Source organism: Parambassis ranga, chromosome 17 (genome assembly GCF_900634625.1).
Source record: "Parambassis ranga chromosome 17, fParRan2.1, whole genome shotgun sequence".
In the NCBI taxonomy this organism is placed as follows: Eukaryota; Metazoa; Chordata; class Actinopteri; family Ambassidae; genus Parambassis; species Parambassis ranga.
The window spans coordinates 17134582-17156380 of NC_041037.1; the positions used below are offsets into that span (position 1 = coordinate 17134582).

A 21799-nucleotide genomic window follows, 5' to 3' on the forward strand; every position below is an offset into this window, starting at 1 on the left:
CAGAGTAATAATGCTGTATATCACGCGCATGAGGACAGGGATTTACATAATAGAAGCGGAAATAACTAAACCTACCATATTTTACAATGAAAGACTAACGGCTCTTCCCTCCTTCTATTACAAGGCGTGCAGTGTAGGCTGTAACATATTTAGCCCGTTCCTATAAAGATAAATGAATGTTTCTCCGTCTGCCTTCAAACAGAAATAAATGGACTAACTTAAGATACCACTGGGTTTTTAAGTAAATACACTCCTTTACTGCTAAGATGAACCATTAGAGCTTAACCCACTGCTCATATTCACCATAATACCACTAATAAAGGAAACGCTCCTCAGCCCACTGTATTGATTAATGACGCTCACTGTTCTGACAAATGCAGTTTATTCTCTTATTAAGCTGCAACAAACTTTGCTACTCACAGGGAAACTGTAACAGTCTCCATTATGGATTGGGTCATTACTGCTAAAATAAACTGCCCCTGTTTCGCCAGATTCTGCTCATATAAGGCTGGCAAAGAAGCTCTGTGTTATGGATGACAGCACTACTGTATACACACACACTTCTGCTGCTCCCTGGGCTCTTTACATGTTGTCCTCCTTTAGCGAACACATGAGGGAAAACACCATAATGGGTAAATCACTGAATTCACACTCATTATACAGTGAAAAAATATAAGAATAGTTTGGAATATAAATAAAGATGCTGATACAGACAGACCCATGGATTTCAATAGACTGAATTCTGGTGACAGATTTCAGTGTTTACTCATACATACATTGAATCCATAATTGCATTAGTCATACCCACATTAAAAACAGTTTATATGGGTTGCACTGCAATGTCCAGAAATCAGGTTACTTTACAAAAATACTATTTACTGGTGTACACCACCTTGTGGTGGCCTTATAAATTACAACACAATTCATGTATGTCTATTAGACTGATGGTCAGAAGGATCAGAGGAACTTATCTGTATATAATTAAAGTCACACCTATATTCATTTATTTTCCGATGCTAAATTCATATTCTTATTTTACATTATGTTGCCTTTTGGTGCAAATGTTGCACCTACAGGTTGATAAGATTCCTTACACTTCTGGAAGCAGGATTCCTTCCAGGTGGTAGACTACATAAAATCGAATTAAGCCTTTGTGGCCACATGGTGCTGACAAACTGGCAGGCTTATGGTATGAGCCAGCATAAATAATGAACACTATCCAACAGCTGCCCATACAAACCAAGGCCAACAGTCTTACTCATTACACATCTCAAAGTGGTTCATATCCAAAACATCAACAGACCCTCTTGGCGGTTCAGTAACTGTTGGAAACGTGCAGAGCGAGCTGTGTTTGCGAGTGGCGAATTACACTCATCCACCTGCGGGTGCCAGCAGGTGGATGATAAAAGCTTTGTATGCATAAAAGTGATTGATGTTGCTTACCAACATTTTCACAATTTCCCAACTCTCATCATCTCTGAGCTGATGTACCTGTTTCAACTTTGGAGTGGTCGGTCCTCTCTGTCACCTTCTCCTGGCTGATGAGGTAATCGACGATCCGCACACCTATTGGCGGCTCGGTGTGGTTCCACTCCATGATGACCAATGAACTGCTGGGCTCGTAGGTGTAAGACAGCTTCAGCCTGGCAACAGAGTGACACAGATGTTAACCTGCACCACTGAGTGACAGATGTTGTCAGCACACTGGCCTCATTACTGTAACTGACAGCTAAAATTATCCTACGTGTTGCGGTAAAACTGCAACCCAATGAAAACATATTCTGCAATGTCAAAAACAGTTCTGTCAACACAACACGCAGTCAATTATCCCCTTATGTCACACTGACTCTGGACTGGAGAACCTTGTGTACAGCGATTTTCATGCTAACTAATCAATATACAGCAGCTCACGTAATTGATTAGTGCACCCATAACAGACAGGAGATATAAACCACTGATTGCTGTAATAAAACACTTCATGCATATGGATCCTGACGGAGCATTACTACAGAAGCCTGTAGGAGGAGATAGATTTTTGCCAGTAAATATGATGGGTGATATTTACCACAGCCCATCTGAGGGGACTGAACATGGAGAAGTTATTTTACTAACATAGGCTGAGGAAGTGGAGCGCAGGTGGGCAGTCCATCTGTGCCGAAGGCGCTGGAATCACATCGACACCAGTCGTCGATAACATCCCCCTTGCCTGAACACCACAGAATGCTCATCATTGCCTCCTGAAGAGCCTAGAAAAAAAAGTATAACAATAAAACATGCAACTTTTATTTCTCACATCAATACACTTTCTATTCAAACAAACTCAGTATAAATACATTTAAATACATACATTTATGATTGGGACTGAATTCTAAATAGAAAACTACAGCTTCACAGGATATGTAAAACACAGGTCTGATCCTGTGGTCATATAGATTTAGTGCATTTTGCTGACGGCAGAATTTTGCCTCATGAAAAAGTCAGTAAGAGTCCCTTGTTACCCAGACGTCAGTGAAAAGAGACACTGTATTGAATCATGAGGCCCTCCATCTTGCTCTGCAGAGATCTGTCGGTACACAAGTATGGACACCCGACGGCCACATTACATCTGATTAGCTTGTATTTAGCTGTTAGCAGGCGTATAGTCTTAATGAATGCTCCATATATGTGACTGAATATCTAGTAAATGTAATGCACACACAACACATTTGTATTTGTACATGAGTAACTGCACAGTGAAGCGCTAGCAACCTCCAAACAGCCTCTGTCAATAACAGCAGCTGTATCTGTCTGACTGAGCCTGAGAATGAAAGCCTGACAGCCAGCCAGGAGGGTGGACAGCACCGAATCGACCTTCCCACTGCAGGAGTAGAAGCAATATTGACATACAGTATTGATGGAGTCAAATAAGTCAGGGCACGGCCGGGCAGTTTATGGCACAGCATGCATCCAGCAGAGGGGAGCGTGGTACCCTGAAAGGAAAAGCCTTCCCTGTAAAAAAGTTTGTGCAACCAGCTTTATAATGAGGCCATGAGGTTTTCTGATGGATCACCCACACGCTGTCACAGGCACACTGAGTGCTTCATCGCAGGATGTCACCTAATAGACTGACTGAGGTGTAATGATCAATCATGTCTCTATTCAGTTTGTGTATTATTAGCTGCTGTTCTCATGCATTACATTAGTTTTGATGCCAAAATGACACAAACGTTTCCTTGTTTTTTAGATCAAAGTACAAAAAAAATAGGTTTAACTGAACAAAGGATGACAGAAAAATTAGACAATGCATCTGTTCTTTAATCATGCACAGGAAAGCTATGTGGGATAATCCATTGCTGGGAGATGAGAGAAAAAGTGCGGATAGTAATTTAGAGAGTGTAATGGAAAAATGAAATAATGGCTGCTAAAAAAAAAAAAGAAGTGTTTTCCGACCGTCTCCATCACTGCGTGCATATTAAAGATAAAAACACAGAAAAGGGGTCTGTACACACCTGGTAGGTCTCGTTGTTAGACACCAGTTCGAAGATGGGAGCTGCCTTGGTGATCTGCAGCAGGACAGGCTCGGACGGCTGCCGTCCCTGCGCAGCCCTGGGGCTCATGTGGCAGAGGTGGCAGGAGCGAGGGCACTGGCCCTGGCTGTTGCAGTCCATACGGACGCCGGCCGCCATGCGCTTGGCACCTGTGTCCAGCAGGCTGGCGATGTACGCAGGGTAGGTCAGCGTCCTGGGCTCCTTGTCGCGCTCCTCGGATTCCTCTGAAGGTGAGTTACCTGAACGCACAGAAAAAACATGTGACTGAATAATCAAAAGATGACATTATAGTGCATAAAATCATTCAGTGATCTTATCATTATTAATAATATAAAGCATGTAGATGGTGAGGTCACATGTTTCTTGTAATAAGATAAGGGGGTAAGGGAATGAAAAACCTGAACTGGGAGAATATTTTGTTTCTGTGGCAGCACGGCAAAACTACAAAGCATTATGTGTTCCCATCTCCCTCCTGGATACTTTTTAGATTTTTCTGCATTGCAGGCGGAATACATGAGCAGCAGTGTAAATACTTGGGCCACAAAAGCTCCATGTTCCCTCTGGCAAGACGAACAGTAAGAAAGGTTATGCTCTGAACAATGAAACCTTTCCATTGTTGTTGTGACTATTACTCTCATAAGTTCTATTCGTTTTAATCAGTTATTCTCTACTTAAAAAACTTAACAGTAAAATATCTCAAACTACAAAAAGCAGAAAAAGACAGTGAATAACAAAATAACACATATTTCTTCATTTTAGTGTATCAGAATATGCCATACATAGATATAGATGAATATGAAGTATACTATTATCATTTCAACTTTTATCAAAGGAGAGTGTGCTCATGACTCCACACAGAGAGGGACAGTTGCTTCCTGGTTGTCACACGTGATCTCCTCCAATCAAATGATCGTGTGTGACATCATAAGTCATACGTGACCAATAAACTCTCCTCTTTTGTGGGTGCAGCTCTTAACATGAACACATTGGTTGCGGTTTTCACCTCTTTTAATATTTCTTCCCTCATTTTGGAAAAAAAAGGAAAAATCTATTGTGATGTTTGTGTCCATGACATAAATTGTGTATTTTTGTTCGTATTTGTAATAAACTGCTAAACTACTGTCTTCACTTGTAAAAATGTTTTTGAAGAATATGTGTACTTTATAAAGCATAAACCTGAATTACCTCTTAAGTAAAAATGTCCTTATTCTGGACTTAAGAAATGATTTCTCTTGTTTTTATTCCCTTTTGTTAGCTGTTAATGAGCACTACATATAATTAGGGGCACAAACAACACACTGCTGTGAACCTTAGGACCTGTACAATAGAAGTGCATGTCTTTTTTGTTTAATTGAAAAATGTTTTTATGAGTGTTACTTGCGAGTTATGTAAAAATGTGAATTAATTACTCCCCATTAAATGGTCTGAAGTCTCACGCAGTAGTAAAACTTGCAAACTTGCAAAATGAAGCCAGGGAGCAGATAGAGAGGGAGCCATGCTACAATATAGACACTTCAGATCAACAACTTGGGCGACTGCAACACAAGCAATTTAACAGCTCAAGCACCAATTAGGGGATGGGCTTGTTGTGCAGGATACCTTTGATGGAATACAATGCATCTTATGAGCCTTAGGATGATGAGGGAATATAACTGTGTCATTCATGTAGCCAATAATAAACATGGAAAGAGGAGCATTTTTCTGATCATACAGTATAAATTGTTATTGTTTTCCTGTAAAATGATCTTTTGCACTTTGAACAGCTGTTGCAGACTTAGAGGATCCCACTAAAGGTAGGGTGGGAGATTTTGAAAACTCAGTGAGAGTCAGCCAGATTTCTAAAGTAAACACACGCCCCTTTCTCTCGGAGCTCACCCCGTAGCCACGCCTCCCAACCAGTCTGACTTCGGCCATCATGCACGTACCTCTCTGGTGAGCGCAGAGCAGGAAAAGAGTGACAACCAGCCAACTATACGCGCAGGGTCCACACGGAGGATTGGCTGATGTTTTTAGTGTTTTATAGCTTCCACAGATGATTCATATTCTTCGTTTTAAAGCGAAACTGCCAAACTAATCGGTTGCTATCGGATTGTAAAGAGAAGTTACACTAATTTACCAAAAATTGCATCAGAAGGAAATCTCCTACCCTACCTTTAAGGCTTAGGTAGTCCAATACAAAAGAAATACAGTATGACTCTGTGACACTGTGTGTGTGTGTGTGTTGGCCAAGCGTGGGTGAGTTGTCATTAAAAAAGACATTAAAAGCGTAAGTGCTATGATAACTGTATTCAGTGTTTGCTTTTGTGTGGGCATGTGGGCAATTACCAGCTTGCTGATTATACCTTATCTCCCACGCATCTCTGAAGTATATACACACTTCATTTGTTCTGACACCATCAGTCATTAAGTTTCACAGGTTTTCCAAGTAACATCTTGAGATACATTAATTGGATTAATTGTTATTCTGCTGAATGTAAGATGACAAAGTTTTCAGTTAAGAAAGAGGAACGTGTATAATATTCAAAGGATTTATCACATTATCACAAGAACATTATTAGGGCCCGAGCACCGAATGGTGCAAGAGCCCTATTGAAACCCTTAGGATTATTATTAGGGCCCGAGCACCGAATGGTGCAAGAGCCCTATTGAAACCCTTAGGATTATTATTTTTAGGGCCCGAGCACCGAATGGTGCAAGAGCCCTATTGAAACCCTTAGGATTATTATTAGGGCCCGAGCACCGAATGGTGCAAGAGCCCTATTGAAACCCTTAGGATTATTATTTTTAGGGCCCGAGCACCGAATGGTGCAAGAGCCCTATTGAAACCCTTAGGATTATTATTTTTTTTTTTCTTTCCCCCCCTTAGATCGCATTTTTGGGGGCCTTAACATGCCCAAAAACTCACCAAACTTGGTAGAAAAATTCATTCGCCCGAAAAATTTTGAAATTTGCTGACGTTTGAAACGCACATAGGAAAATGACTCTATAGCGCCCCCAACGTGTAGCCCCTCTGGCCAGTTTGACACAGGATTATGAAAATTGGCACACATATGTATCACCTCAAGACGCACAAAAAAGTCTCTTGGACCCCCCCTCCAAACCCAACAGGAAGTCCGCTATTTGAAGGTTTGTGGCCATTTTTGGCGATGTGTGACCCTGCTGCCAAACTTTTCACGCCTCGCATACTTCAACGGATTGAGCTGAAATTCGCCGTGTCCACTCAGGACACCATAGGGAATAGACGCATTCCAAAACTCTTACAAAAGTCTGACGGTGTGGCCGGGGCGTGGCCTCAAAGTTTGACCATTTCTGAGGACACAGAAAGTCTCTATAACTTCTTCGTTTTCTGTCCGATCTGTACGAAATGTCACATGTATGATCAGAGTCTGACCCTAAACACATCTATACAACAATATTGAGGCTTTGACAGAGCGCCACCTACTGACTACACAAAATGTTGTGTTTTCATAGGTTTTTCTGCCTGCCCCCCTGGCCTGTTTTGAGTAGGGTCATGAAAATTGGTACACATGTGTATCACCCCAAGATGCACAAAAAAGTCTCTTGGACCCCCCCTCCAAACCCAACAGGAAGTCCGCAATTTTGAAATTTCTGTTAATTTTTGGCGATTTGTGACCCTCCTACAAAACTTTTCACGCCTTGCATACTTCATCCAAATGAGCTAAAACTCACTGTGTCCACTCAGGACACCATAGGGAATAGACGCATTCAAAAACTCTTACAAAAGTCTGACGGTGTGGCGGGGGCGTGGCCTCAAAGTTGACCATTCGCCATTACAAAGGAACTCACTGTATTTATTGCCCTAACACGTAGCCCCGCTGGCCAGTTTGACACAGGATCATGAAAATTAGCACACATGTGTGTCACCCCAAGACGCACAAAAAAGTCTCTTGGACCCCCGCTCCAAACCCAACAGGAAGTCCGCCATTTTGACTTTTCTGGCCATTTTTTGCCTATTTGTGACCCTGCTTCAAAACTTTTCACGCCTCACATACTTCATGCAATTGAGCTGAAAATCACTGTGTCCACTCAGGACACCATAGGGAATAGACGCATTCCAAAACTCTTTCAAAAGTATTACCGTGTGGTGGGGGCGTGGCCTCACATTTGACCATTCGCCATTACAAAGGAACTTGCTCTATTCTATGTAGTACTACCCATGTACTTCATGCAATGTGGACAAAATCTTACACTACTGCTATGGACCCGAGTCTGAACAGATATATATGCTAATAGGATGATACGGTCATAGCGCCACCTACTGGTAGCAGGAAAGTTTGGTTGTAAACATGTGTTTGTTGTATATCTGTGGAAATGAGAGGAGGAGAGCATAGGACAGGAGAGTATAAGAGACGAGAGCATAGGAGAGAAGACTGCGATGACCCCGCGGATCGCCAGGTGCGCGAGGGCCCGCAATGCTGCTTGCAGCTTTAATTTTTTTTTTTTTTCCCCCTCCGAGATCGCATTTTTGGAGGCCTTAACATGCCCAAAAACTCACCAAACTTGGTAGAAAAATTCATTCGCCCGAAAAATTTTGAAATTTGCTGACTTTTGAAATGCACATAGAAAAATGGCTCTATAGCGCCCCCAACGCGTAGCCCCTCTGGCCGGTTTGACACAGGATTATGAAAATTGGCACACATATGTATCACCTCAAGACGCACAAAAAAGTCTCTTGGACCCCCCCTCCAAACCCAACAGGAAGTCCGCCATTTGAAGGTTTGTGGCCATTTTTGGCGATGTGTGACCCTGCTGCCAAACTTTTCACGCCTCGCATACTTCATCAGATTGAGCTGAAATTTGCCGTGTCCACTCAGGACACCATAGGGAATAGACGCATTCCAAAACTCTTACAAAAGTCTCACGGTGTGGCCGGGGCGTGGCCTCAAAGTTCGACCATTTCTGAGGACACAGAAAGTCTCTATAACTTCTTCGTTTTCTGTCTGATCTGTACGAAATGTCACATGTATGATCAGAGTCTGACCCTAAACACATCTATACAACAATATTGAGGCTTTGACAGAGCACCACCTACTGGCTACACAAAATGTTGTGTTTTTATAGGTTTTTCTGCCTGCCCCTGTGGCCTGTTTTGAGTAGGGTCACGAAAATTGGCACACATGTTTATCACCCCAAGATGCACAAAAAAGTCTCTTGGACCCCCCCTCCAAACCCAACAGGAAGTCCGCCATTTTGAAATTTCTGTTAATTTTTGGCGATTTGTGACCCTGCTGCAAAACTTTTCACGCCTCGCATACTTCATCCAATCAAGCTGAAAATCACTGTGTCCACTCAGGACACCATAGGGAATAGACGCATTCCAAAACTCTTACAAAAGTCTTACGGTGTGGTGGGGGCGTGGACTCAAAGTTGACCATTCGCCATTACAAATGAACTCCCTGTATTTTTCGCCCTAACGCGTAGCCCCGCTGGGCAGTTTGACACAGGATCATGAAAATTTGCACACATGTGTGTCACCCCAAGACGCACAAAAAAGTCTCTTGGACCCCCCCTCCAAACCCAACAGGAAGTTCACGATTTTGAAATTTCGGTTAATTTTTGGCGATTTGTGACCCTGCTACAAAACTTTTCAAGCCTCACATACTTCATCCAATTGAGCTAAAACTCACTGTGTCAACTTTGGACGCCATAGGGAATAGACGCATTCCAAAACTCTTTCAAAAGTATTACCGTGTGGCGGGGGAGTGGCCTCAAAGTTGACCATTCGCCATTACAAAGGAACTCGCTGTGTTTTATGCAGTACTACCCATATACTTTATGCAATGTGGAGAAAATCTTACTGTACTGCCATGGACCCGAGTCTGAACAGATATATATGCTAATAGGATGATACGGTCATAGCGCCACCTACTGGTAGCAGGAAAGTTTGGTTGTAAACATGTGTTTGTTGTTTATTTGTGGAAATGAGAGGAGGACAGCATAGGACAGGAGAGTATAGGAGACGAGAGCATAGGAGAGAAGACTGCAATGACCCCGCGGATCGCAAGGTGCGCGAGGGCCCGCAATGCTGCTTGCAGCTTTAATTAGGGCCCGAGCACCGAATGGTGCAAGAGCCCTATTGAAACCCTTAGGATTATTATTTTTTTTTTTTTTTTTTTTTTTTTTTTTTTTCCCCCTCCGAGATCGCATTTTTGGAGGCCTTAACATGCCCAAAAACTCACCAAACTTGGTAGAAAAATTCATTCGCCCGAAAAATTTTGAAATTTGCTGACTTTTGAAATGCACATATAAAAATGGCTCTATAGCGCCCCCAACGCGTAGCCCCTCTGGCCGGTTTGACACAGGATTATGAAAATTGGCACACATATGTATCACCTCAAGACGCACAAAAAAGTCTCTTGGACCCCCCCTCCAAACCCAACAGGAAGTCCGCCATTTGAAGGTTTGTGGCCATTTTTGGCGATGTGTGACCCTGCTGCCAAACTTTTCACGCCTCGCATACTTCAACGGATTGAGCTGAAATTCGCCGTGTCCACTCAGGACACCATAGGGAATAGACGCATTCCAAAACTCTTACAAAAGTCTGACGGTGTGGCCGGGGCGTGGCCTCAAAGTTTGACCATTTCTGAGGACACAGAAAGTCTCTATAACTTCTTCGTTTTCTGTCCGATCTGTACGAAATGTCACATGTATGATCAGAGTCTGACCCTAAACACATCTATACAACAATATTGAGGCTTTGATAGAGCGCCACCTACTGGCTACACAAAATGTTGTGTTTTCATAGGTTTTTCTGCCTGCCCCCCTGGCCTGTTTTGAGTAGGGTCATGAAAATTGGTACACATGTGTATCACCCCAAGATGCACAAAAAAGTCTCTTGGACCCCCCCTCCAAACCCAACAGGAAGTCCGCAATTTTGAAATTTCTGTTAATTTTTGGCGATTTGTGACCCTCCTACAAAACTTTTCACGCCTCGCATACTTCATCCAAATGAGCTAAAACTCACTGTGTCCACTCAGGACACCATAGGGAATAGACGCATTCAAAAACTCTTACAAAAGTCTGACGGTGTGGCGGGGGCGTGGCCTCAAAGTTGACCATTCGCCATTACAAAGGAACTCACTGTATTTATTGCCCTAATGCGTAGCCCCGCTGGCCAGTTTGACACAGGATCATGAGAATTAGCACACATGTGTATCACCCCAAGACGCACAAAAAAGTCTCTTGGACCCCCCCTCCAAACCCAACAGGAAGTCCACCATTTTGACTTTTGTGGCCATTTTTTGCCTATTTGTGACCCTGCTTCAAAACTTTTCACGCCTCACATACTTCATCCAATTGAGCTGAAATTCACTGTGTCCACTCAGGACACCATAGGGAATAGACGCATTCCAAAACTCTTTCAAAAGTATTACAGTGTGGTGGGGGCGTGGCCTCAAAGTTGACCATTCGCCATTACAAAGGAACTCCCTGTATTTTTTGCCCTAATGTGTAGCCCCGCTGGCCAGTTTGACACAGGTTCATGAAAATTAGCACACATGTGTATCACCCCAAGACGCACAAAAAAGTCTCTTGGACCCCGCCTCCAAACCCAACAGGAAGTCCGCCATTTTGACTTTTGTGGCAATTGTTTGCCTATTTTTGACCCTGCTTCAAAACTTTTCACGCCTCACATACTTCATGCAATTGAGCTGAAATTCACTGTGTCTACTCAGGACACCATAGGGAATAGATGCATTCCAAAACTCTTTCAAAAGTATTACCGTGTGGCGGGGGAGTGGCCTCAAAGTTGACCGTTCGCCATTACAAAGGAACTCGCTGTGTTTTATGCAGTACTACCCATATACTTTATGCAATGTGGACAAAATCTTACAGTACTGCTATGGACCCGAGTCTGAACAGATATATATGCTAATAGGATGATACGGTCATAGCGCCACCTACTGGTAGCAGGAAAGTTTGGTTGTAAACATGTGTTCGTTGTATCTCTGTGGAAATAAGAGGAGAGCATAGGACAGGAGAGTATAGGAGACAAGAGCATAGGAGAGAAGACTGCGATGACCCCGCGGATCGCAAGGTGCGCGAGGGCCCGCAATGCTGCTTGCAGCTTTAATTTTTTTTTTTTTTTTTTCTTTCCCCCCCTTAGATCGCATTTTTGGGGGCCTTAACATGCCCAAAAACTCACCAAACTTGGTAGAAAAATTCATTCGCCCAAAAAATTTTGAAATTTGCTGACTTTTGAAATGCACATAGAAAAATGGCTCTATAGCGCCCCCAACGCGTAGCCCCTCTGGCCGGTTTGACACAGGATTATGAAAATTGGCACACATATGTATCACCTCAAGACGCACAAAAAAGTCTCTTGGACCCCCCCTCCAAACCCAACAGGAAGTCCGCCATTTGAAGGTTTGTGGCCATTTTTGGCGATGTGTGACCCTGCTGCCAAACTTTTCACGCCTCGCATACGTCATCGGATTGAGCTGAAATTCGCCGTGTCCACTCAGGACACCATAGGGAATAGACGCATTCCAAAACTCTTACAAAAGTCTGACGGTGTGGCCGGGGCGTGGCCTCAAAGTTTGACCATTTCTGAGGACACAGAAAGTCTCTATAACTTCTTCGTTTTCTGTCCGATCTGTACGAAATGTCACATGTATCATCAGAGTCTGACCCTAAACACATCTATACAACAATATTGAGGCTTTGACAGAGCGCCACCTACTGGCTACACAAAATGTTGTGTTTTCATAGGTTTTTCTGCCTGCCCCTGTGGCCTGTTTTGAGTAGGGTCACGAAAATTGGCACACATGTTTATCACCCCAAGACGCACAAAAAAGTCTCTTGGACCCCCCCTCCAAACCCAACAGGAAGTCCGCCATTTTGAAATGTCTGTTAATTTTTGGCGATTTGTGACCCTGCTACAAAACTTTTCACGCCTCGCATACTTCATCCAATCAAGCTGAAAATCGCTGTGTCCACTCAGGACACGATACAGAATAGACGCATTCCAAAACTCTTACAAAAGTATTACGGTGTGGTGGGGGTGTGGCCTCAAAGTTGACCATTCGCCATTACAAAGGAACTCCCTGTATTTTTTGCCCTAACACGTAGCCCCGCTGGCCAGTTTGACACAGGATCATGAAAATTAGCACACATGTGTATCACCCCAAGACGCACAAAAAAGTCTCTTGGACCCCCGCTCCAAACCCAACAGGAAGTCCGCCATTTTGACTTTTCTGGCCATTTTTTGCCTATTTGTGACCCTGCTTCAAAACTTTTCACGCCTCACATACTTCATGCAATTGAGCTGAAAATCACTGTGTCCACTCAGGACACCATAGGGAATAGACGCATTCCAAAACTCTTTCAAAAGTATTACCGTGTGGTGGGGGCGTGGCCTCACATTTGACCATTCGCCATTACAAAGGAACTCCCTGTATTTTTTGCCCTAATGTGTAGCCCCGCTGGCCAGTTTGACACAGGTTCATGAAAATTGGCACACATGTGTATCACCCCAAGACGCACAAAAAAGTCTCTTGGACCCCGCCTCCAAACCCAACAGGAAGTCCGCCATTTTGACTTTTGTGGCCATTTTTTGCCTATTTTTGACCCTGTTTCAAAACTTTTCACGCCTCACATACTTCATGCAATTGAGCTGAAATTCACTGTGTCCACTCAGGACACCATAGGGAATAGACGCATTCCAAAACTCTTTCAAAAGTATTACCGTGTGGTGGGGGAGTGGCCTCAAAGTTGACCATTCGCCATTACAAAGGAACTCGCTGTGTTTTATGCAGTACTACCCATATACTTTATGCAATGTGGACAAAATCTTACAGTACTGCCATGGAGCCGAGTCTAAACAGATATATATGCTAATAGGATGATACGGTCATAGCGCCACCTACTGGTAGCAGGAAAGTTTGGTTGTAAACATGTGTTTGTTGTATATCTGTGGAAATGAGAGGAGGAGAGCATAGCACAGGAGAGTATAGGAGACGCGAGCATAGGAGAGAAGACTGCGATGACCCCACGGATTGCAAGGTGCGCGAGGGCCCGCAATGCTGCTTGCAGCTTTAATTAGGGCCCGAGCACCGAATGGTGCAAGAGCCCTATTGAAACCCTTAGGATTATTATTAGGGCCCGAGCACCGAATGGTGCAAGAGCCCTATTGAAACCCTTAGGATTATTAGGGCCCGAGCACCGAATGGTGCAAGAGCCCTATTGAAACCCTTAGGATTATTATTTTTTTTTTTTTTCCCCCTCCGAGATCGCATTTTTGGAGGCCTTAACATGCCCAAAAACTCACCAAATTTGGTAGAAAAATTCATTCGCCCGAAAAATTTTGAAATTTGCTGACTTTTGAAATGCACATATAAAAATGGCTCTATAGCGCCCCCAACGCGTAGCCCCTCTGGCCAGTTTGACACAGGATTATGAAAATTGGCACACATATGTATCACCTCAAGACGCACAAAAAAGTCTCTTGGACCCCCCCTCCAAACCCAACAGGAAGTCCGCCATTTGAAGGTTTGTGGCCATTTTTGGCGATGTGTGACCCTGCTGCCAAACTTTTCACGCCTCGCATACTTCATAGAATTGAGCTGAAATTCGCCGTGTCCACTCAGGACACCATAGGGAATAGACGCATTCCAAAACTCTTACAAAAGTCTGACGGTGTGGCCGGGGCGTGGCCTCAAAGTTTGACCATTTCTGAGGACACAGAAAGTCTCTATAACTTCTTCGTTTTCTGTCCGATCTGTACGAAATGTCACATGTATGATCAGAGTCTGACCCTAAACACATCTATACAACAATATTGAGGCTTTGACAGAGCGCCACCTACTGGCTACACAAAATGTTGTGTTTTCATAGGTTTTTCTGCCTGCCCCCCTGGCCTGTTTTGAGTAGGGTCATGAAAATTGGTACACATGTGTATCACCCCAAGATGCACAAAAAAGTCTCTTGGACCCCCCCTCCAAACCCAACAGGAAGTCCGCAATTTGGAAATTTCTGTTAATTTTTGGCGATTTGTGACCCTCCTACAAAACTTTTCACGCCTCGCATACTTCATCCAAATGAGCTAAAACTCACTGTGTCCACTCAGGACACCATAGGGAATAGACGCATTCAAAAACTCTTACAAAAGTCTGACGGTGTGGCGGGGGCGTGGCCTCAAAGTTGACCATTCGCCATTACAAAGGAACTCACTGTATTTATTGCCCTAATGTGTAGCCCCGCTGGCCAGTTTGACACAGGATCATGAGAATTAGCACACATGTGTATCACCCCAAGACGCACAAAAAAGTCTCTTGGACCCCCCCTCCAAACCCAACAGGAAGTCCGCCATTTTGACTTTTGTGGCCATTTTTTGCGTATTTGTGACCCTGCTTCAAAACTTTTCATGGCTCACATACTTCTTGCAATTAAGCTGAAATTCATTGTGTCCACTCAGGACACCATAGGGAATAGACACATTCCAAAACTCTTTCAAAAGTATTACCGTGTGGCGGGGGAGTGGCCTCAAAGTTGACCATTCGCCATTACAAAGGAACTCGCTGTGTTTTATGCAGTACTACCCATATACTTTATGCAATGTGGACAAAATCTTACACTACTGCTATGGACCCGAGTCTGAACAGATATATATGCTAATAGGATGATACGGTCATAGCGCCACCTACTGGTAGCAGGACAGTTTGGTTGTAAACATGTGTTTGTTGTACATTTCTGCAAATGAGAGGAAAAGAGAGCATAGGACAGGAGAGTATAGGAGACAAGAGCATAGGAGAGAAGACAGCAATAGCCCCGTGGATCGCAAGGTCTGCGAGGGCCCGCAATGCTGCTTGCAGCTTTAATTATTTTTCTTTTTTTTTTTTTTTCTTCCTTCCCCCCCTTAGATCGCATTTTTGGGGGCCTTAACATGCCCAAAAACTCACCAAACTTGGTAGAAAAATTCATTCGCCCGAAAAATTTTGAAATTTGCTGACGTTTGAAACGCACATAGGAAAATGACTCTATAGCGCCCCCAACGCGTAGCCCCTCTGGCCAGTTTGACACAGGATTATGAAAATTAGCACACGTATGTATCACCTCAAGACGCACAAAAAAGTCTCTTGGACCCCCCCTCCAAACCCAACAGGAAGTCCGCCATTTTACCTTTTGTGGCCATTTTTGGCGATGTGTGACCCTGCTGCCAAACTTTTCACGCCTCGCATACGTCATCGGATTGAGCTGAAATTCGCCGTGTCCACTCAGGACACCATAGGGAATAGACGCATTCCAAAACTCTTACAAAAGTCTGACGGTGTGGCCGGGGCGTGGCCTCAAAGTTTGACCATTTCTGAGGACACAGAAAGTCTCTATAACTTCTTCGTTTTCTGTCCGATCTGTACGAAATGTCACATGTATGATCAGAGTCTGACCCTAAACACATCTATACAACAATATTGAGGCTTTGACAGAGCGCCACCTACTGGCTACACAAAATGTTGTGTTTTCATAGGTTTTTCTGCCTGCCCCCCTGGCCTGTTTTGAGTAGGGTCATGAAAATTGGTACACATGTGTATCACCCCAAGATGCACAAAAAAGTCTCTTGGACCCCCCCTCCAAACCCAACAGGAAGTCCGCAATTTTGAAATTTCTGTTAATTTTTGGCGATTTGTGACCCTCCTACAAAACTTTTCACGCCTCGCATACTTCATCCAAATGACCTAAAACTCACTGTGTCCACTCAGGACACCATAGGGAATAGACGCATTCCAAAACTCTTACAAAAGTCTGACGGTGTGGCGGGGGCGTGGCCTCAAAGTTGACCATTCGCCATTACAAAGGAACTCACTGTATTTATTGCCCTAACGCGTAGCCCCGCTGGCCAGTTTGACACAGGATCATGAGAATTAGCACACATGTGTATCACCCCAAGACGCACAAAAAAGTCTCTTGGACCCCCCCTCCAAACCCAACAGGAAGTCCACCATTTTGATTTTTTTTTGTAATTTTTACCGTTTTCTGACCCTGCTATAAAACTTTTCATGCCTCGCATACTTCATGCAATTGAGCTGAAATTCACTGTGTCCACTCGGGACACCATAGGGAATAGACGCATTCCAAAACTCTTTCAAAAGTATTACCGTGTGGCGGGGGAGTGGCCTCAAAGTTGACCATTCGCCATTACAAAGGAACTCGCTGTGTTTTATGCAGTACTACCCATATACTTCATGCCATGTGGACAAAATCTTACAGTACTGCTATGGACCCGAGTCTGAACAGATATATATGCTAATAGGATGATACGGTCATAGCGCCACCTACTGGTAGCAGGAAAGTTTGGTTGTAAACATGTGTTTGTTGTACATCTCTGCAAATGAGAGGAAAAGAGAGCATAGGACAGGAGAGTATAGGAGACAAGAGCATAGGAGAGAAGACAGCAATAGCCCCGCGGATCGCAAGGTGCGCGAGGGCCCGCAATGCTGCTTGCAGCTTTAATTTTTTTTTTTTTTTTCTTTCCCCCCCTTAGATCGCATTTTTGGGGGCCTTAACATGCCCAAAAACTCACCAAACTTGGTAGAAAAATTCATTCGCCCGAAAAATTTTGAAATTTGCTGACGTTTGAAACGCGCATAGGAAAATGACTCTATAGCGCCCCCAACGTGTAGCCCCTCTGGCCAGTTTGACACAGGATTATGAAAATTGGCACACATATGTATCACCTCAAGACGCACAAAAAAGTCTCTTGGACCCCCCCTCCAAACCCAACAGGAAGTCCGCCATTTGAAGGTTTGTGGCCATTTTTGGCGATGTGTGACCCTGCTGCCAAACTTTTCACGCCTCGCATACGTCATAGAATTGAGCTGAAACTCACTGTGTCCACTCAGGACACCATAGGGAATAGACGCATTCCAAAACTCTTACAAAAGTCTGACGGTGTGGCCGGGGCGTGGCCTCAAAGTTTGACCATTTCAGAGGAAACAGGAAGTCGCTATAACTTCTTTGTTTTCTGTCCCATCTGTACCAAATGTCACATGTATGATCAGAGTCTGACCCTAAACACATCTATACAACAATATTGAGGCTTTGACAGAGCGCCACCTACTGGCTACACAAAATGTTGTGTTTTCATAGGTTTTTCTGCCTGCCCCCCTGGCCTGTTTTGAGTAGGGTCATGAAAATTGGTACACATGTGTATCACCCCAAGATGCACAAAAAAGTCTCTTGGACCCCCCCCTCCAAACCCAACAGGAAGTCCGCAATTTTGAAATTTCTGTTAATTTTTGGCGATTTGTGACCCTCCTACAAAACTTTTCACGCCTCGCATACTTCATCCAATCAGGCTGAAAATCAGTGTGTCCACTCAGGACACTATAGGGAATAGACGCATTCCAAAACTCTTACAAAAGTCTTACGGTGTGGTGGGGGCGTGGCCTCAAAGTTGACCATTCGCCATTACAAAAGAACTCCCTGTATTTTTTGCCCTAACGCGTAGCCCCTCTGGCCAGTTTGACACAGGATCATGAAAATTGGCACACATGTGTATCACCCCAAGACGCACAAAAAAGTCTCTTGGACCCCCGCTCCAAACCCAACAGGAAGTCCGCCATTTTGACTTTTGTGGCCATTTTTTGCCTATTTTTAACCCTGCTTCAAAACTTTTCACGCCTCACATACTTCATGCAATTGAGCTGAAATTCACTGTGTCCACTCAGGACACCAAAGGGAATAGACGCATTCCAAAACTCTTACAAAAGTCTTACGGTGTGGTGGGGGCGTGGCCTCAAAGTTGACCATTCGCCATTACAAAGGAGCTCCCTGTATTTTTTGCCCTAATGTGTAGCCCCGCTGGCCAGTTTGACACAGGTTCATGAAAATTAGCACACATGTGTATCACCCCAAGACGCACAAAAAAGTCTCTTGGACCCCGCCTCCAAACCCAACAGGAAGTCCGCCATTTTGACTTTTGTGGCCATTTTTTGCCTATTTTTGCCCCTGCTTCAAAACTTTTCACGCCTCACATACTTCATGCAATTGAGCTGAAATTCACTGTGTCCACTCAGGACACCACAGGGAATAGACGCATTCCAAAACTCTTACAAAAGTCTTACGGTGTGGTGGGGGCGTGGCCTCAAAGTTGACCATTCGCCATTACAAAGGAACTCCCTGTATTTTTTGCCCTAATGTGTAGCCCCGCTGGCCAGTTTGACACAGGTTCATGAAAATTAGAACACATGTGTATCACCCCAAGACGCACAAAGAAGTCTCTTGGACCCCGCCTCCAAACCCAACAGGAAGTCCGCCATTTTGACTTTTGTGGCAATTTTTTGCCTATTTTTGACCCTGCTTCAAAACTTTTCACGCCTCACATACTTCATGCAATTGAGCTGAAATTCACTGTGTCTACTCAGGACACCATAGGGAATAGACGCATTCCAAAACTCTTACAAAAGTATTACCGTGTGGCGGGGGAGTGGCCTCAAAGTTGACCGTTCGCCATTACAAAGGAATTCGCTGTGTTTTATGCAGTACTACCCATATACTTTATGCAATGTGGACAAAATCTTACAGTACTGCTATGGACCCGAGTCTGAACAGATATATATGCTAATAGGATGATACGGTCATAGCGCCACCTACTGGTAGCAGGAAAGTTTGGTTGTAAACATGTGTTCGTTGTATCTCTGTGGAAATAAGAGGAGGAGAGTATAGCACAGGAGAGTATAGGAGACAAGAGCATAGGAGAGAAGACTGCGATGACCCCGCGAACCGCAAGGTGCGCGAGGGCCCGCAATGCTGCTTGCAGCTTTAATTAGGGCCCGAGCACCGAATGGTGCAAGAGCCCTATTGAAACCCTTAGGATTATTATTAGGGCCCGAGCACCGAATGGTGCAAGAGCCCTATTGAAACCCTTAGGATTATTATTTTTTTTTTTTTTTTTTTTTTTTTTTTTTTTTTTTTTTTTTTTTTTTTTTTTCCCCCTCCGAGATCGCATTTTTGGAGGCCTTAACATGCCCAAAAACTCACCAAACTTGGTAGAAAAATTCATTCGCCCGAAAAATTTTGAAATTTGCTGACTTTTGAAATGCACATATAAAAATGGCTCTATAGCGCCCCCAACGCGTAGCCCCTCTGGCCGGTTTGACACAGGATTATGAAAATTGGCACACATATGTATCACCTCAAGACGCACAAAAAAGTCTCTTGGACCCCCCCTCCAAACCCAACAGGAAGTCCGCCATTTGAAGGTTTGTGGCCATTTTTGGCGATGTGTGACCCTGCTGCCAAACTTTTCACGCCTCGCATACTTCAACGGATTGAGCTGAAATTCGCCGTGTCCACTCAGGACACCATAGGGAATAGACGCATTCCAAAACTCTTACAAAAGTCTGACGGTGTGGCCGGGGCGTGGCCTCAAAGTTTGACCATTTCTGAGGACACAGAAAGTCTCTATAACTTCTTCGTTTTCTGTCCGATCTGTACGAAATGTCACATGTATGATCAGAGTCTGACCCTAAACACATCTATACAACAATATTGAGGCTTTGACAGAGCGCCACCTACTGGCTACACAAAATGTTGTGTTTTCATAGGTTTTTCTGCCTGCCCCCCTGGCCTGTTATGAGTAGGGTCATGAAAATTGGTACACATGTGTATCACCCCAAGATGCACAAAAAAGTCTCTTGGACCCCCCCTCCAAACCCAACAGGAAGTCCGCAATTTTGAAATTTCTGTTAATTTTTGGCGATTTGTGACCCTCCTACAAAACTTTTCACGCCTCGCATACTTCATCCAAATGAGCTAAAACTCACTGTGTCCACTCAGGACACCATAGGGAATAGACGCATTCCAAAACTCTTACAAAAGTCTGACGGTGTGGCGGGGGCGTGGCCTCAAAGTTGACCATTCGCCATTACAAAGGAACTCACTGTATTTATTGCCCTAATGCGTAGCCCCGCTGGCCAGTTTGACACAGGATCATGAGAATTAGCACACATGTGTATCACCCCAAGACGCACAAAAAAGTCTCTTGGACCCCCCCTCCAAACCCAACAGGAAGTCCACCATTTTGATTTTTTTTTGTAATTTTTACCGTTTTCTGACCCTGCTATAAAACTTTTCATGCCTCGCATACTTCATGCAATTGAGCTGAAATTCACTGTGTCCACTCAGGACACCATAGGGAATAGACGCATTCCAAAACTCTTTCAAAAGTATTACCGTGTGGTGGGGGAGTGGCCTCAAAGTTGACCATTCGCCATTACAAAGGAACTCGCTGTGTTTTATGCAGTACTACCCATATACTTTATGCAATGTGGACAAAATCTTACAGTACTGCCATGGAGCCGAGTCTAAACAGATATATATGCTAATAGGATGATACGGTCATAGCGCCACCTACTGGTAGCAGGAAAGTTTGGTTGTAAACATGTGTTTGTTGTATATCTGTGGAAATGAGAGGAGGAGAGCATAGGACAGGAGAGTATAGGAAACGAGAGCATAGGAGAGAAGACTGCGATGACCCCACGGATCGCAAGGTGCGCGAGGGCCCGCAATGCTGCTTGCAGCTTTAATTTTTTTTTTTTTTTTTTTTTTTTTTTTTTTTTTTTTTTTTTTTTCCCCCTCCGAGATCGCATTTTTGGAGGCCTTAACATGCCCAAAAACTCACCAAACTTGGTAGAAAAATTCATTCGCCCGAAAAATTTTGAAATTTGCTGACTTTTGAAATGCACATATAAAAATGGCTCTATAGCGCCCCCAACGCGTAGCCCCTCTGGCCGGTTTGACAGAGGATTATGAAAATTGGCACACATATGTATCACCTCAAGACGCACAAAAAAGTCTCTTGGACCCCCCCTCCAAACCCAACAGGAAGTCCGCCATTTGAAGGTTTGTGGCCATTTTTGGCGATGTGTGACCCTGCTGCCAAACTTTTCACGCCTCGCATACTTCAACGGATTGAGCTGAAATTCGCCGTGTCCACTCAGGACACCATAGGGAATAGACGCATTCCAAAACTCTTACAAAAGTCTTACGGTGTGGCCGGGGCGTGGCCTCAAAGTTTGACCATTTCTGAGGACACAGAAAGTCTCTATAACTTCTTCGTTTTCTGTCCGATCTGTACGAAATGTCACATGTATGATCAGAGTCTGACCCTAAACACATCTATACAACAATATTGAGGCTTTGACAGAGCGCCACCTACTGGCTACACAAAATGTTGTGTTTTCATAGGTTTTTCTGCCTGCCCCCCTGGCCTGTTTTGAGTAGGGTCATGAAAATTGGTACACATGTGTATCACC

At 44.0% G+C, this 21799-nt stretch overlaps 1 protein-coding gene across 1 annotated transcript in view; it reads right to left on the reverse strand.

Moving 5' to 3' along the window:
• The window catches only part of astn1 (astrotactin 1), a 305771-nt gene that overhangs the window by 27337 nt on the left and 256635 nt on the right, over positions 1-21799 (reverse strand). Inside the window, exons 18-20 of the mRNA XM_028427538.1 lie at positions 3489-3766; positions 2113-2246; positions 1492-1643 (exon numbers count right to left, since the gene is read on the reverse strand). Coding sequence (XP_028283339.1) covers positions 1492-1643; positions 2113-2246; positions 3489-3766 — 564 coding nt within the window. The remainder of the gene's footprint in view (positions 1-1491; positions 1644-2112; positions 2247-3488; positions 3767-21799) is intronic.